Source organism: Anas acuta, chromosome 3 (genome assembly GCF_963932015.1).
Source record: "Anas acuta chromosome 3, bAnaAcu1.1, whole genome shotgun sequence".
Lineage (NCBI taxonomy): Eukaryota > Metazoa > Chordata > Aves > Anseriformes > Anatidae > Anas > Anas acuta.
In genome coordinates, this window is record NC_088981.1 from 32,483,518 (window position 1) to 32,500,424 (window position 16,907).

A 16,907-nucleotide genomic window follows, 5' to 3' on the forward strand; every position below is an offset into this window, starting at 1 on the left:
TTTCAACAGCATTAACACTTAAGCCTGCGGTTTGAAGAAACAGTTTGCAGAGGAGCGTGTGCTGTTTTGGAAGGGGTTTTATTCTGTGATTTCTTCAGGTTGGCTGGCTGTGCCAGAAATACGGCCCCACCTGCTCCAGTTTGCTTCCTTTAGGGTGGCTTCTGCCAGCACCCACTATGGTCTGGGGGAGCTTTTATTATACCAGTGAGGGCTGTAACCGCAGCTAGCCTTGGGCAGGGGTGCACTGGCGGTGTGGGATACACGGCATCCCTCTGCTCAAGGCAAGAGCAGACCAGAAGAACATGACCCATAACTTTTGGTACGGTTATTGACTCAAATCTATCCCTGGTGTTATCCCTATTATGACTTAATAGTCTGTATTTGGCTCGTTACATTTTAATGACATCCTTCTTGAAGAGAGACTGCTTTGTGGAAATTGCAGATTTATGGTGTTTCTAGGAAGATAAGTTTATTTCCAGCTAATACGAGCCACAACACACTGGGACTAATGCAATGCAGCCTGTGTTACAAGTGTGATTAGTTTTATATCCTATTTTCTTTCTCCCCTCAGAGGATTATGCCCAGCTGTGCAACATTCCTGTTCCAGGATCTCGACGTCCATATGGACAAGATGCTTTGGTTGACTTCGAGGAGCACTACACTCCAGAAACTAATCCATACTTTGTTGAAGACCGTAAGCAAGTTTCTCTGTTATGTAAAATACTTGAATTGAGGGTTGTAACTTGGATTATTTCCCTGTAGCTGGCTTCATTCTTCTGTTTGCTTCTGAGTAATGTGGCCTATTTATGTTTTAGTTATTCCTATGACATTAGCTTTCGGTCAGGTGTTCTGGTTCAAGAGCCAGTGTTGTATAAGAGTCCAGTTGGGCTCGGAGTACAACGTTAATTTTTAATACAGTGGAATAGTTTGTGCCAAGTGTACTAAATTTATATTTACCAACAGATTTACAGCTGAAGGTCAAAAGGATTGCCAGTTTTCCTTCTCACAAATTAATTTTCCGTTGGAGCATGGGACAGATTTCTTTGGAGTACATTAAGTTGAACCGACAAAAACAAAAAGGGGAAGAAAAAAAAAAGGAAAAAAAACCCTCCCTCCATCTCTGTGCCAGTTTTCCATGATTTTCCAGCAGAATTTATATGGGAGAAATAGAGAGTATGCAAGTTGTTCTCGCTCAGCAGAGAAACTACAGAACAAAGTATGACTGGAGAGTATGCGTGTATATAGTCTACAGGCTGGAAGGGTCTGCCAGTGGTGTGGGAGTCGTGTACAGCATCTCAGGTGTTCTTCAGGAATATCAGGGTTCTTATGGATCCAGCCCAGCTCACTGTTGAGGCTCGAGGGAGAGGAATCCTTGCAAATCTCAGTATCTTCTTCAAAATCAGTCACGCTGTGCACATCCAACTTATTCCATCACAGCTTCAGAGAAGAAAAGTGGGGGTATCAGAAGGAACTGGTAACTTCCAGTGCTTTACACATGTGCCCGACAAGTTACCACTACAATCTTTCCCAAAGGGCTTCTCCTGTACAAGGAGATACTTACAAAGTAAAGGTACGAGATCAAAACAGGAGGAGGATTATGGCACACTACTGGAAGAGTGACAAGCATTTCTTGTGCACATTGCACCTTTATACAAAGCTATACAGGTCATAATAATGAGCTCATTTCTGTTCGGCATCTAAATGACCTTTCAGCTCTACACAGAATTGTAAAATGTCTTATTGCTTTATATCCAGATGATATTAATTAAACAGCCCTGAGTGTTGATATCTAATTAAAATGTCACACGGGTGAAAATTACCAAGCATAATGAAAAGCCCAGATAGATGACTGGGTAACCAATGTGACAGATAATACACTGAGTGGTAAACAAGTTATTTACAAGTAAGTTATAAGCAATGGTGAATAGATACAGTAAAATAATACAGTTTTGAATCCACAGTTGAGTCTTCTGTGCTAAGGAGATAGGAGCTCACATCTCTTGCTCCCATCCTATCACTGAACCAGATACGGTGGCGAGTAAATGCATAAGAAACTCCCAAATACATAGCTGTGTGATTGTTCTCATCAGAGGCATGTTACCCGACAGATACAATTTGATCATGTATTTATCATCAAAGACTTCATGGCCATGATCCTGCTGCAGTCTGTATGAGGAATATGACAATACTTGCCCAACCCATGAGAGGGCCGTGCATGTCAATGTATTTGTCAGCTGCGTGCAATCAATTTCTACAGAACCAAATACGCATTATTAGAATTGCAACATGTACCCCATCCAGCTTTTTTGAAGAAAAACTTTTGTGCAACTAGAACTTGCTCTATGAAATAGATATTTCAGATACGTCTATGTACATGCATATATATATGTACATATACTGTATATGTAAAATAGGTATTGGGGGGACCTTTCCCTTTCTTGGCAGTTTGTTTTTTAAATTAGCAAAGCTCTTTGCTTTAAGGGACCCTCATGAGGGTCCTCTGCAAGCTCTATTAGAGGACTTAAAACATAATGAAAAATGGACAAATTTCTTACTACTCTGTAACCATACATCCTGACAATCTGGTCAACACCCTCAGTACTACTGTAATGAAATGCAATTGTTGACCAGATTATCAGGATGTCAATCATGACAGATTGTCATGGAAAAGATTGTAATATTTCCCACTAAATGTGCACTTGTATACATGCTATGTATTGTACACATTCTTGAGATGTGGCTTAAGTCAGCAAGTGCTTCTTATGTCACATATCTGCTCAGTGTCTCCAGAATTTATTAAGTACATCACTTAAGCCCCACCATGGTAGAGCAAGTCCGGGCTGGATGACAAGTTATGTAGCCAAAGAAGGTGGGGTAGTGGATACAACTGTATGGAAGTTAGAGGATGATACAGAAAGGGCAGAGTAGGAACAGCAAAGAAAGAGGAAAGAGGGACTAAAGAAAGACAAGGTGACAGGGTAGAGGAAATATAAAAAGACAGGAGAGCAAGAAAAGGGAAAGGGAAAAATTTATATTCCTAGGTAGCTTTGCAATTGTAACATATAAATAGGTAAACACATTTTAGATAAGCCAATGATTTGTTTGTGGAATTACTGCATTAGTCATACGTTATGGGGCAGATGGGGAGATGTATCCTACTCAATTCTACTCCGGCTCCAATTTCCCCTCCACTTATATGCTATGTATTCATTATGCTGGTAAACCAACAGACTCTCAAGGGCTCTGCACTCCTTCCTCAAAAGTCTTTTGGATGTGATGGGCTGCCATCTGCAGTCCTGTTACATCACTGCTCAGTGGCTGGGAAGCTAGCTGAAAAACTTGTGCAGAACTAAGAGGAGCAATTCAGTCCTACGGATATTCTCTGAATGTGTAAAAATGTCACATAATTTTTAAATACATATCCCTCTTTATACACAAATCCAGAACTGTCAAATAAGTAATAAAATGGGGAGCCTTTGAATAATCACTACTGAGAATTATGACATGGAACGATCAGTAAATTATAAGTGTTTGTACTGGCACTAATGAGTGAAGTACCAGCCAAAGGGTTATTAACCAAGCCCACAATAGTATAGCAGTATCTAATTTCTTCTTACTTTCCATAAAGCAGTTGAGACTGAATTTTTTAAAATGTATTTCTTGTAGATAAATCAGAGTGTATCTCTTCCCCCATATATAGGCATCTCACTTTTGTAGAATATCATTTTAAAATACTTTTGCCCCAAATAGCACTACTGCTGTTTACCCTTTTTTTACATAAAGGTTGATATGCTTAAAAATTACAATAAAATGTGCTGTTTAGAAAAAAACAGATTCTTTAAAAAAATGCAAAGTGTGCAGTGTAATTTATTTTAAAAAAGAAATCACATTTTTAACACAAAAATGTAGAGTTCACAAAGTTAGACAGTTTTCACCTTGAAACATATCTCAGCTCTTTTCTAGTGTATTTAAAACTTCAGATGGTGCAGATCTGCTAAAGTTGACCTACGTTCTGCAAAGTCACATTTCAGTAAACCTCTGAGAGAATTTCAGGGTCTCGCTATACATTTGGGTATATATATTCAGCAACCCTTGTAACTTACTTGTTTGTAATTCTTTCTTCACTCAGGTTTCCTGAACAGCTTTGAGGAGTTACAAGCAGAGGAATGTGGTATTCTGAATGGATGTGAAAATGGCCGATGTGTAAGAGTCCAGGAAGGCTACACCTGTGACTGCTTTGATGGTTATCACCTGGACATGGCCAAAATGACTTGTGTTGGTGAGGACGATGTGTTTACTTCGTACTCTTCTGCTGGCCTGTCAGTTTAGCCATGTGACTTAAGGAGGGGCTAAAAAAAAAAAGAGGTTACAGATGATGACCTGAATTCTACTGCAGTTGCCAAATTTATATCTGATTTATTGCAAAGGCTAGTAAATATTGTTGCAGAAATAACTATGGTGATGTTCCTCAGTGCATTACAGCCCTGTTCAGCTGAGAACCTAGAAATGAACAGACACACCATTGCACAATGAAGCTTAAAACTTGTATCAATAATGTCACACTGTAACATGAGCAAAGCTTTTTGAAAGGGTTTAGTGAACTGAGAGGATGGATCTGGATCCAGAGTGGAAGAGTAATTTTAGGAGCAGATTTTTAGAGCAGTTGGGCCACCTAAATATTCAGATATCCACTTGGTGGGGCTTGGCCCCCTAATTCTTACTGATTTAATTAGCAAAGAAGCCAGACTATCCTCTCACCTTCAAACCAATGCATCTGCACAACAGCTAACCAGAACATTTAGAGACTATATCAGCAATTAAAATAATGAAATACAGGGAAGGCAAGTGGCAGGGCAAAGACGAAGCAAAACAACCAACATCCCTCAGTGTAGAGCCTCGCATAGACTGCACGTGTGTATTTCAGTTTAAGGTGTCTGTACTAGCCTTGCCTAGCACTACACTTCACAACCCATGGCTGCAGTCTCCTAGCTGTATCATGGAAAGCTACCTGCATGCCTTGTAATCTTTAGGACTCTACAACAAGCTGGTATCCCTAGCTGTGCTGTATGGAGTACAGGTAGTTTGCTGTTTATAAATGTTTAGTTGGCAACACCAAGAAAGCCTAAAATACTTGATTTTTTTCATAAAGATATTATACTAAGAACTGGCAGAACCTCTCTTATAAGCCACTTCTAAGCCGTCAGATAAAAACCTGTAAGTGGTTATTAAATTTTTGTTTCGTAGCTTAAGAGGAGTTTGGACTTGGTTATCTAACAGGTTAGTGCTTTTTAAGACACTATTGATTTGCCACAAAAACTTCGTCTTCCCAATAAAATATTTATCTGTCACAGCTTTGGAACTGCCCTAATTCCACCTGATCTGAACTGAATATATTCAGTGTATTCCTATAGTATGTACTACTCCTGACAATGCTGGAAACAAATGAGTTTTACCTACATGTGTTTTGGTGTTCCCTTTTTGCAGATGTGAATGAGTGCAATGAGCTGAACAACAGGATGTCTCTCTGCAAGAATGCCAAATGCATTAACACAGAAGGTTCGTACAAGTGTTTGTGTCTCCCCGGGTACGTACCTTCAGACAAGCCAAACTACTGCACACCACTGAACTCAGAACTAGACAGTGAACTGGAGTAGAGGAAAATCTCCATATCCTAAGCCCATATACTCTGCACTGTATAAAGAAAAGGAAGAAAAGTATTTAACTTGAGAAGAGAAGGCACCAGAGTAGTGAACATAAGGGGAAAAACACATTAAAATGTGTCAAAGGTGAGACGTGATGGGCTGATTGTATGTCAGCTTCACTGAAGTGACAGACCAAATGGACACATTACTCTGTATGAAAGAAACAATCAAGTATATAGTGTGTTCATAAGAAAAAAAAAATCATTGAAAATAAGCAAAAACAGTGCTGTTATTTTAAACAGAAGAGCTTTGGTTTTCTGTTTTTGTTTTGTTTTGTTTGTTTTGTTTTTGTTTTTTTGTTTTTGTTTTTTTGTTTTGTTTTACTATTGCTTGATTAATTTGGCATTTAAATAGTGATGGAAATATTTTATATTACTACGTCATTTTTTGATTGTTCAGTTCCTTGCCTACTGTTTCTTTTCAGACCTTTTTTCTGATCAGTACAAATTATTTGATACAGATATTCTTAGGATATTTTATAAGAACTGTTACACAGGGTAATGCTCCTCCTACTCTGGAACATTGGTCAGTGACGTTTTTAATTTGCTAGTTGTCTGCCCTGTGGAGCAGGCACCATTTGTTTTCAAATGTTTATATACCTTGGCGAAAAGTCTTTGTATTCATTTTGTATTCTGTATGGTTGTTACTGCACTTAAAGTCTCTAGAACCTTTCTTGCCAAGTTCAAAGCTGCTAGTGGACAACATTGGATTCCTTTTGTACATTAAAACAAAAGATTTTAGCTCACGTCTGTATTGTAATGTGTAAATTGAACACAAGAGAGATCTTGTATGATTACCCTAACATATTAAAGCTGTATATTAAAACTCAATAAAATCACCTTTTTTTAGAAAAAGCTATTTACTAATTGTAGGTTTTTTTTTTTTAAACTTTATTGATATTTATGTTACAAGAATGTAACCCTAGAGTGTTTACAGTACTAGAATTAATTTACATTACAACAGTTATACAGAGTTGTCTGGCTGGTTTTTCCTTCTCATGCTGTTTTAATAAGACCAGAAACTGAATTAGTTGATGCCTAATCTTAGGCTTCCAGGGGGAAGATTTCAAACACAGACCCACAGAAACTGTTTGACTTGGAAGTTGAATTCCATGGAATTTTTCTTCTTGCCTGGTTTAGGCATGTTTCCCACTAAATCTGCGAATCATGCTCTTCAGTATGATGGCCTGGTTTTCAGAAATAGTAAAGAAAAGGGGGCGAATTTCCTTTTCTTAATGAACTGTACCTTCCCATAAACTCCATTTCTCAGTGGAAGGAGAGAAAGAGATTACGAGACTGACAGATGTTTCACTTCGACCTCCTCCAGAATGAGTTTACTTTGGAAATCCTGAAACAGGTCCTTTTGATATTTTCCAAATGAAACATTTTTGTTGTGTCTTTGAGACCTGCCCTGCATTAAGAGGAAAAGCATAAAATGAGACTTTAAAAAATAGGTCAAATTGGGTCCAATTGTCTGAAAATTTTTATTTCTAATTTCACACACACACAAAAAGGAATACTTGTTTTGGTTCTGACTATTTTCCAATATTTAGGTCAGTCAGAACCAAAAATCCTGTAAACTGTATTCTTTGAAGTACTGAGTACTTGGTAGATCTCATTAAGACCTGTGTTCCTGTTAACTGTGGCAGCAAGTGTCCTTCTCAGGGCCCCTCCTCTGTACGTGCTGAAATTTGACGCAAGGACTAGTGAAGATACTGTACATTTAAAGTTCAATTGTATGTTAAAATGCAAGAACATTTTCTGAATACAAATGTCGTGGGAGAAATCTTCAAGGAATAGACTTTTTGCAAGGTACTCTACATGCTTGACTTTTCTGAAATTAAGCAGGAGAGTGATGGAGGGCCAGTCTCTCTTCTCAGTCAGAAGACGTAAGAGGTACAAACACTACAGCTTGTCTATAATTGAAAAACAAAACAAAACAAAAAAACTACTTCTTGCTTCCCTGCTGTGATTGAGAAAAAAGACGGAAGGTCTGGTCTTACTAGGGAATTCCATAACTGCAGGGCTCTTAGTTGTCCTATTTAAGGTTAATTATCCTATGGTTTTAGAAAAAAACTTTCACTGGTGAAGCCACAGGAAAGGGAGCATAATCATCATTCTAACTGAACTTGGACTCTGCAGTTACATCTCCTCCCCACACCAACATTGCACATTCTTTTCCTTCCAGTATGTAGTTCTGAAGACTAAGCAGATCTGCCTCCAAGGTCACCAGAACCTTCCTTTGGTTAAAAGGAGTGTTGTTTTTTTTTCCTCCTCTTTTTTTTTTTTTTTGTTGAAAATCCACATTGCCTCAGGAAGGCAAGAAATGCCTGAATCATATGGAGAACTTACAGAAACTGAAAGCCCTGAATGCACAGTGACAGCAGAAAATTGTACTTCTGAGAACAGAGTTCCTCCTTCATCTGTGGAGAAGCTACCTGCTTCTGAAGATCTGTAGCTTTTCTTCAAACTTTTATAAGCTTCCCATCGTCGCTGTGTTCTGGAATGGTGCTGCAAAGGGCTAGGTACTTTTACATTGGGTTATTTTTTCATAGTTGGAAGTCCTTGCTAAAAGGAGTTCATGAAAGGTGTTGTTATCCTGAATTGAAGGGGAACTCTGTTCTGCGTTCAGCTGTCATGAGCATTCATAGACCAGCCAGGGCTCCCCACTCTCCCTCCTCTGGATGACCTCTTCCTGCTTCAACAATGACACAGCTGCCATGGCTTATGCCCCAAAGCTGCTGTCCCAAAGCTGCCGTGGCAGTCAGCACCACAGCCTGAGGTTTTCCACATCTCAGGACTGTTCCAGTCCTCCCCCAGCTAGCAAATTTGGATGGCAGTGAGTCCCCACTTTTCCTGAGCGTACAGCAGTATGACAGCTGAGGAAATTACAATCAAAATGCAGTACCCTTAGAAGACTTCGCTGGGGGACAAACACTGTGCTGAACGTGTAATTCTGAGCCACAAGACTGACTCCTTGCTGATTTATAACATCTTTTTAAAACAACAAGTTTAGAATACCCTGGGAGTTTGCCATTCTCAGACAATGAACACTCCAACTCACTTTTAGTTATTTCAGACAAAAAAAATAAATAAATAAAAAAGACAAACTCAAGCTGTTCTGTGAGCAACAACACTAAAACAAAGCCTGCTTTCCTACAACCTTTCCCCATAGCTCTCTCCTGAGCAGACCAACTCCAGACCCAGCTCCTTGCACCTCTCCCACTCAGCAGGCGTACGTGGTTGAAATCAGTCTTGGGGTTAAAAGCCACCGGCAGGCTCAGGCAGATGCACACAATGGCTCTGGATCCAAACAAACAAATAGAGCAGCCAACCCAAGCATAAAAACCCAAGCCTAAATGGCCTCTTGGCATATCAGTTTCAGTCACTGGCAATCCATGGAAGAGGTTCTGGTGTGATCCTGCCATCGTCCATCTCCCCTGCCCGAATCAAGGGGCAACAGTTGACCCAAACCCAGCCTGAAGCTTGAAAACAATCTGGTTCAGCAGCCCTGTCCTCATCACAGCCACACTGGTCTGTTAGACATTTTATAAGCAAACAATGTACTTTGTGCATGCTTCTGTCTCCCTTTTGCCTCTTCTTACCTTTGATATGCCTTAAGGCACAAAGAGGGAACCAAAAGCAGCCTAAATTCTATTTAGATCCCAGTGCTCAGTATTTCAGGTTGACTGGCTCCAGGCTTTCAGAAATGCCATAAAGGAAACACAATTGAGGGAATTAAGTGAAATTCAGCCCATCTGAACTCAGGCCCTGGAGCCCACCTACTTCGCCCCAGTGTAGCAGGGCTGGTTCTGTCACTTCACCTGAAAAGCTGCAGGGCTCAGAATACAATTTCAATTCATAGTTAAACAAACATTTTCTTAACATCATTAAGATGAGGGATTGGACACCACGGATATAGCCATTTACTTGCTACAAGACCTGTGGTTTAGGTGAGAACCCTAAAAATACAGAAACCACCAAATACAATCCCGTGATTCAAGTTTCTGAGTGCGGCAGAGTCTGGAACCGATTACAGTTTATACCAAATGGCACCAATACTTTTTACATCCATATGGACCCTTTCAAATATATACATATTAGTCTTTTTTTCAGCCAGCCGTACCCTTGCTACAAAAGCGGTGTTACGGGATTGCTGACGTGGTAGAACTGAATCCTGCTGGTTCCATTATAATGGGAGTGTGCTAAGGAGAACAAAGCTACCCCAGCACCGAAGTGACACATGCATTTGGGTTAGAAAGACATTTGATATCAATAGATACTTTCATGTCAGGATGCTATTCAGTGAAAAATTAGCCAACATTAAAACTGTATTCAAAGGGAGCACTAACATTCCTCGGGAAAAGCACTGTCACAGCAGGACAGACCGTTTGAATCCAAGAGACAAAATTGGCAGTCATGAAAATATTCAGCTGGTCAGCAGCAACTGACATAAATAAATTCCTGCCTAAGACAAGTCCTAAAACACTAAGGGCTCCAACACGGTTGTCATGAGCTATTAGCTCACAGTGATCCAGTTTCAGGGCCCTCGCTGCCCCCTGAGTGATGTCCACATGGCAGCAGAGGGCCTCCTGGCTCTGGCACGCTCGGAAGGCAAGGTGGCAGGCCCCATTACAGCATGCCATGGGACAGACCTGGCCAGCAGCTGAACCACAGCACATTCCTTCAAAGTACACAGTGAACTTAAAAACCCCGCTGCTGCCTCTAGAAGAGACTGCAGCATTGTTCTTTAATAACGCCACCCACTTTGAAGAGTGGTTTATTCTTGCTGGGGACTCTAACACCAAGCAGGCCAAGGGAGCTATTAAGGAGCCATTCAAGCGAAGAAAAGAGGTGAATTGCTGCATGTCACAGAGGTGACTGCTCACGTCTGAACTCATTATGTGGTATTTAGGTAGCTTTTTCTATCGGAAGGTCTGACATTTACCTAGGAAAGCTAAGTGACATGTCCAAAAGAGAAGCAGAAAATGTAAGGGTGAGCAAATGAGGAAAACCAGCTGTTTGCTGATGATGATTCCTATCGAGGGAGGATGTCAGCTTGTGAGAGGGCAACAGCAGTCTTCTGGGAAATGCCAAGGGCTGAGCTACAGCCACTGCATTGGCCTGTAGGGATGGCCTCACAGCAGGAGACCCAGAAAACCTGGAGCCTCCTGGGCCAACCACCTCCATGGCTGGCAAAGGCCATTCTTGTGCTCTTCTGCTCTTCTCCCACTCGAGCTGCAGGGCTGGGAAGACACCTCTGCACCTCAGCAGCTGCGCAACCTCACCAGAGTTTGAAGTTTGCCCTGCCCAAGCAGGAGACTGCAGGAGCTGCAGAGGTCTCTTCTGAACTACAGCTTTCCATGACAAGAGGCTGTGACCTGAGGCGTAAGTCAGGGAGCTTGACAGAGGGGACATGACCCCCACTTCCCCTTCCCCTTCCTCTTCCATACTTGAGCAAGTGCCAGGAGTGTGCCTTTCGCTTTGGAGAAAACAAACCCGAGTCTTCTTGCCTTCAACCAGCATGTTCCTGAGGAGTTAAGCGCCAGCCAAAGGTAGAAGAAAAGTTCTGCAGTGGCGTTTTTGTCCTGACAAAAGACAGGCAGGAGGGAGGAAATGGGGAGATTTTTATTTCTTTCTATGCTGACTTTCCCTTCCCCTCAGGTCATGCTTCTCCACACGCTGCTTTCCATTAGCTCTAAACCAAGGGGGATGGAGAGGATACTGCTAGCCAGCATGGAAAATTTCTACGTGACAATTTCAGCATCACCTCCAATCCCTATCTAGTCATGCTGCCAGCATCCATTCTGGGCTGGATTTTCCAAAGCACTCCGTACTGATTTAGTTTTCCTCCCACCAAAACCTGTGGCACCTCCATGGATTCCAGTGGCAGCAGAGCAAAGCCTGTGCCAAACTCTTTTGAAAAATCCCACCATGTGTGTTTGATGAGGAATGTCTCTGGCAGGAAAGTTTCGAGTACGGCTAAGCAGGTTTTTTATTTCCTTCACGTTAAAAGCTTCATTTCTGCCACTTCTCATCCAGGAGGTAAATGCCCTGAAGGGTGCATGGGACCTGTTCTGAGGTCCCCAGCAGACGGTAGTCTGTTTCCCACTACAAGTTAATTTAACTTTGGTCCCTGTCACTTTGCAAGTGGGCACCATTCTCCAGATCTACACATGCCCACCCCTGCTGCAGGCAGCCATTCAGCTTGGCTCCAGCCACCAAGGCATTTCCCCTTTTCTGTCCCATTTGCTATCCTTTTCCAGGATCAGTCCTCTCTGCAGTCCTGCTTCTGCTTTTTTCCCTCTGGCATTCTCTGTCATTTGCTTGTGACCAAACCTCAGCCTCCCATGCACGGATTCCTCCCTGCTCATTGGTCTTGGCCTCCACAAAGTCGCTTTCAGTCTCTAAGTACTGGTGTGGCATGTGGTGAAACTGATAGCTGCTATCCGGTACTTAGAAAAACCTTCCGCCAAAGTAAATCCATCACATCCGTCACAAGTATCGCATGATCTCACAGCATCCTCTTACCTCACAGAAACCCAAGACACCACCACCAAGTCAACTTTGTATTTGCCCCAGAACTACCCAGAGGGATGCAATATGCACGTTTTCCTTCTTTTACCACGACCACTGAACTTCAGGCATGCTTTTAGCAATGCATGTATTCTTCTCTGACCTACAGCACCAACAAACTGAGCTGAATAGCAAACATGGAATAAGGAAGTTTCAAAAATAAAACAAGAAAGGAACGGGAAATCCTTTGATTTGCACAACAGTGAGCTGAATGAACATGGAATTTTCATTCACGTTCACTCATGCCTAGATGTCATTTTTCCAAACAGTAGAGACATGTAGAGAAAAAAAAAAAAAAAAAAAAAAAAAAAAAAAAAAAAAAAGAGAGAGAGAGAAATATTATTTTTAAATTCCCTTAAGCTGAAAAGAAAAAAAAGTTACTACATTAACTATATTACTCATTGCAGTGCTAGCTTATGTCAGTACACTGAATATAAAACAAAGCAGATTGATGAGGAGCTTTTAAAGGTTTCAGTATTGAAGGAAACAATACATAGTACATCCAGACATATATATTAATTTAACATCTGGTAATAGTTCTGGTATTGGGTTATTCCACCAGAAGGCAGCAATAACTGTTTTCAGCCAAGCTGGCCCTTACTTCATCCCATAAAACTTGGTTTATGTTTGAGTGTTAGCTAAAAACATTACATCTACCACATACTAGACTAAAACAAAACATTTGCAAACATGCACCACGAGGAAGATAGGCTAAACTCTAACACTGTATGTATTTTCCCTATTTAAATACCTAACCCAAAACTGCTTCAAGATACCCGATAGCATACAGGGCTCAAGCATGAGGACCTTGAGGTAGGGCTGCTTGCACAGGGGCTCACCAGCCTCCAGAGCAGACCAAACAAAAGGCTGCAGCAGCTCTCTCTCACTAATCTCTTCTACTTTTAATTTTTCTGTTTCAGTTCTTTGTCATTTCCACTGCCATCCCTACTCTTTATTCTTCTGTATAACTGTAATCGACAGTATCTGTTACTCTATTAACATTTTCCCAACTAATTTCAGTGCAGCTCCACTGACTTCAGGGGACTCACGCAGGGAGTAACTGTGCTCACAATATAGAAAGAAAAACACATGTTTCAAACACTTCAAATTTTCAAAAACTAAAACAATTCAAATCTGTGAGGAATAAATTGTTTAAAACTTTTTGAAAGAGCAGTATTGGAACAATTCGCTAACATAAATTCCTTCTGTGTTTCAAAACAAGTAGTATCTCACTGAAACCTTCCAGTTCCCTGGTTGGCAATACGAAACGTGAATTAAGACATACCTGTAATTAAAGGACAAATAGTAAGAGTCAGAACAAAATTTTTAAACTCTGAGTTTTGGTGTTTAAGTTATCTTTACATAAAGCATTTTAATGTAGTACCATAAATGGGATAAAGTGTCAGCAGCTTGTAAAAATGACTAATTTTATAGTAATAAAATAGATATTAATAAAAGTTCACAGAATTCTCCTATTGCAAAACTAGCAAAAGATCTGAATACAGCACCAGCTGTTCAACAACTGGGTAGAAATATGGGGAACTAAGATAAGAACCTGGAGATACGTGAGGAGAGACTAAACCCTTATGATTCATTTGGGCTGAAAAACTGCAGAAAAGAGGAGAGCTACGAGGAAGCTTTGGCATTCACAGGTTTTAAGAGCAAAGGTACTTCTGCCTTTGTCACTAGAGGTCAGCACAGCATCTGAAGTGCCACATTGCTCACGTTTGGGGAATGATGATAAAATCTGCAGCTCTGAGAGGGAAACTGTGTCTCAAGAAGGAGCTCCAGGAAGACACCGTCTGTGTGTCCGCACTGGGAGTTCGGAGCCAACTGCGAACGTGAAGCCTCAGACGCAGAACACAGCTGATGGCAGCAACTGAAGAGCCTGGACTCAAAACCAGAATAAAAGCATGTGAGAAGTTTAAAGGTTCCAGCAGAGCAATTAGTGTCTAACCATAGCTATTTTTAAAACATCCATTAGCCTAAGGTAAAAGCTGTCACCTAAGAAGCCCAGCTGACTGGCGGTCTGAGGACTCCTCCTGATGGATGAGAAATAAACTATTTAATCTCCCTGCACAACAAAATTCCTACCCCAGCCTGTCAGCAGCTGGTCTAGCTCATGTAAAGCTAGCTCATACAGGCAGGTCAAGCTGATAGACAAAGCATTAACTGCACTGGAGCAATTCCTAGGAATGCAGAGGGGGGAAAAAATAACACAGGCAGACACTGATCTGCCCAACACAACACAGCAGTTATCCACCACAAAATCCTTGCCCCTTTGAAGTCACTGGAGAAGTCTTACAGGCAGGGAGTGTGACTGCGCACTGCTGTTCCTGTCCTCGGGGTCTCAAGGGTCCCACTGCTGCCAGCCAGGAGGTGACACGCCACCACAGCACCTGACAGGAACCACGAAGGAACAGCTCTTCCTCTTCCTTTTAGCATGACTAGATGATGGGGACCGCACCAGTCAGCTGCTCTCAAGACAGGTGCAGGCAACAGAGATTTGGCACTGAAGAGATGTCACCTTGGGGCTTGACAAACCCCCTCCGAGAGCCTGTGCCAAGAAGAGGTCCCTGTCCCGGTGTGATTTATGGTGTTTGACTTACTGCTCCAGCAGACAAGCACGTTTGCCAATAAGGCCCAGACTCCAGCAGAGAGGTGTTGCTGTAGCTATGCCTCAAAAAGCCATTTAGGACTGCCCTACCTCAAATGGCATCAAAGGAGGGTTGTACTGCAATGTCTTTCATAGGCTGGCACAATGGTGCTCAGCACAGCTGAACCTACTTATTTCCTCTGCCTGGCACCAATAGGAAGGCAAACACCTTGAAATCTAGATAAGTTTGGTCAGCAAATGGAAACCCTTTGAATAGTGGCAAAGGAAGCAAGAGGAAAATAAACTGACACAAATGGTAAGGAGCTCATCTTGCTCAATGAATTAAAGCCAGAGGAAACTAATGCACATGAAAACCTAACTCTGCCAGCCTAAGAGCAAAGCAGGTAATTCTTAGCCATTGAATAACACTTTTCTTTCTCAATCTACACCTGGCTACAAGGGGGAAGCACAATGGTGTGACCCAGCTGCTGGCTGCCAGGAAAAGGTAACAGAATGCTGTGGGGAAGTCTTTTTGCCACAGATCCATCACCTGCAAAATGCATTCTTGCTCTTTTATTAGTACATTATTCACAAAGGTGGAAGCAATTTGTCACTGCTGCACGTTTTCTCAATTTTTCCTTGGAAATTTCAATTTTAAATTGCACACATTCAAATAAATACAAAGGTAGAAAAGCGGGCTTTTGAGATCCAACAGGCTGTAGTCCAGGACTGTAATGCTTGAGGTCTTCTATCCATCCTTAATGCCTTTGAGTCAGAGTGCACAGGAGTCAGAACTGGGCACCTTGTTGTGCCAGGTACTGTGAAAAAGGCTTTCTGTCAGTTGATGTATAAACTAAGAGAATAAGACGGATATGGATGGGAGAAGTATACAAGCAAATGATGAGATAACACCAATAATGCTGAGGGCAGCTGCCCACCCTGTATCAACAAGGGATGTGGTCAGGAAGGGGGGCTTCTGACATGTCATCCTGAGCACCCACCTGCAAAGATACGCAGCACAGGCTTTCAGAAGAATTTGTTGGAGGTAATTTTTGGCAGTGCAGGACCTGATGAACTTTTTTGCAGCCCCTTTTACCTCCATGTAACAACCACCACCTCCTGCCCTGCTGCAGCACTGCTGACATTTCCAGAGGGTGGTGGGATAAAGGAGTTTTGCACAATAGGATTGCAGTGCTGCAGTTGTTTGGAGTAGCTTTGCGCAAGTGAGAGAGGAAGCATGAGGGTGCTTGCAGGAAAATTTTACAGGTGGGAACATGAAATGAAATTGTGAGCAGGCTGGAAGCAAAGATCAACTCTGCTAGAGTAAATTAAGCATACATTAAGCAGGACAGAGGTAGAATGCAAAGAACCTTGAATACAAAGATGTGACTGAAAAGGGAACAGGAGACAAAGAAAAGAAAGGAAAATGATGAAAAGTAGAAACAACCAACAGAATAAGCTTTCCAGATAAACATATTACTTCCTGTGAGGCCTTTGGCAAGCTACTCTATTTCCTCATCAATAACATGGAGATAATGTTTCTTCTGTCACCATCTCCATGAAAGCTTTAAAGTCCTGGTTATTTGAACAGAAATCTCTCACAGGGAAGAGATGGGATGTTCATAAGGTTTAGGTCTTGATAACTTCAATATTTCCTAAATAAAGCTTTAACTTTAATCTTTGCTATTATACTGCCATCTTGTTTTTTGTTCAAGACACTGAGAAAAAAGGATACATGTTTTGGAAAGCAAGGAGGTAAAAAATAAATTAGTCTTCTCCTCGTGTTCTCCCCTCATAACCATACGACCCTTCTAAAACACACACACACACAGCTTATGGCACAACGGATTACAGACAGCAGCTGTGCTAACCTCGTGAGGCCACAAACACAGGGCAGACGGCGAGCACCTTATCTTCTACGTGTATGTCAACTCACAGCTTGAGTCTGACCTGCAGCTTTCCCCAACTTCTTTTTTAAGATCACAATGAACTGTTCTTCAGCCTGCCCCACAGCTGGAAGCAGCAGGACTGTCA

General features: G+C 41.6%; 1 protein-coding gene and 1 long non-coding RNA gene across 9 annotated transcripts in view; one reads left to right on the forward strand and one right to left on the reverse strand.

Annotated features, from left to right (window-relative positions):
- The window catches only part of LTBP1 (latent transforming growth factor beta binding protein 1), a 203,784-nt gene extending 197,224 nt beyond the window's left edge, over positions 1-6,560 (forward strand). For all 8 annotated transcript variants that reach the window (XM_068676472.1, XM_068676469.1, XM_068676470.1 and 5 more), the window contains 3 exons: positions 572-694; positions 4,130-4,279; positions 5,485-6,560. In XM_068676472.1, the coding sequence (XP_068532573.1) occupies positions 572-694; positions 4,130-4,279; positions 5,485-5,654 (443 nt within the window). In that variant the 3' untranslated portion in view covers positions 5,655-6,560. The remainder of the gene's footprint in view (positions 1-571; positions 695-4,129; positions 4,280-5,484) is intronic.
- Positions 6,561-12,685: 6,125 nt separating this feature from the next.
- LOC137852984 (uncharacterized) lies at positions 12,686-15,021 on the reverse strand. Its single transcript, XR_011094126.1, has 3 exons — positions 14,583-15,021; positions 14,003-14,165; positions 12,686-13,562 (listed from the first exon to the last, which is right to left on the reverse strand). It is a non-coding gene; the product is annotated as an uncharacterized lncRNA (long non-coding RNA).
- Between the last annotated feature and the right edge of the window lie 1,886 nt (positions 15,022-16,907).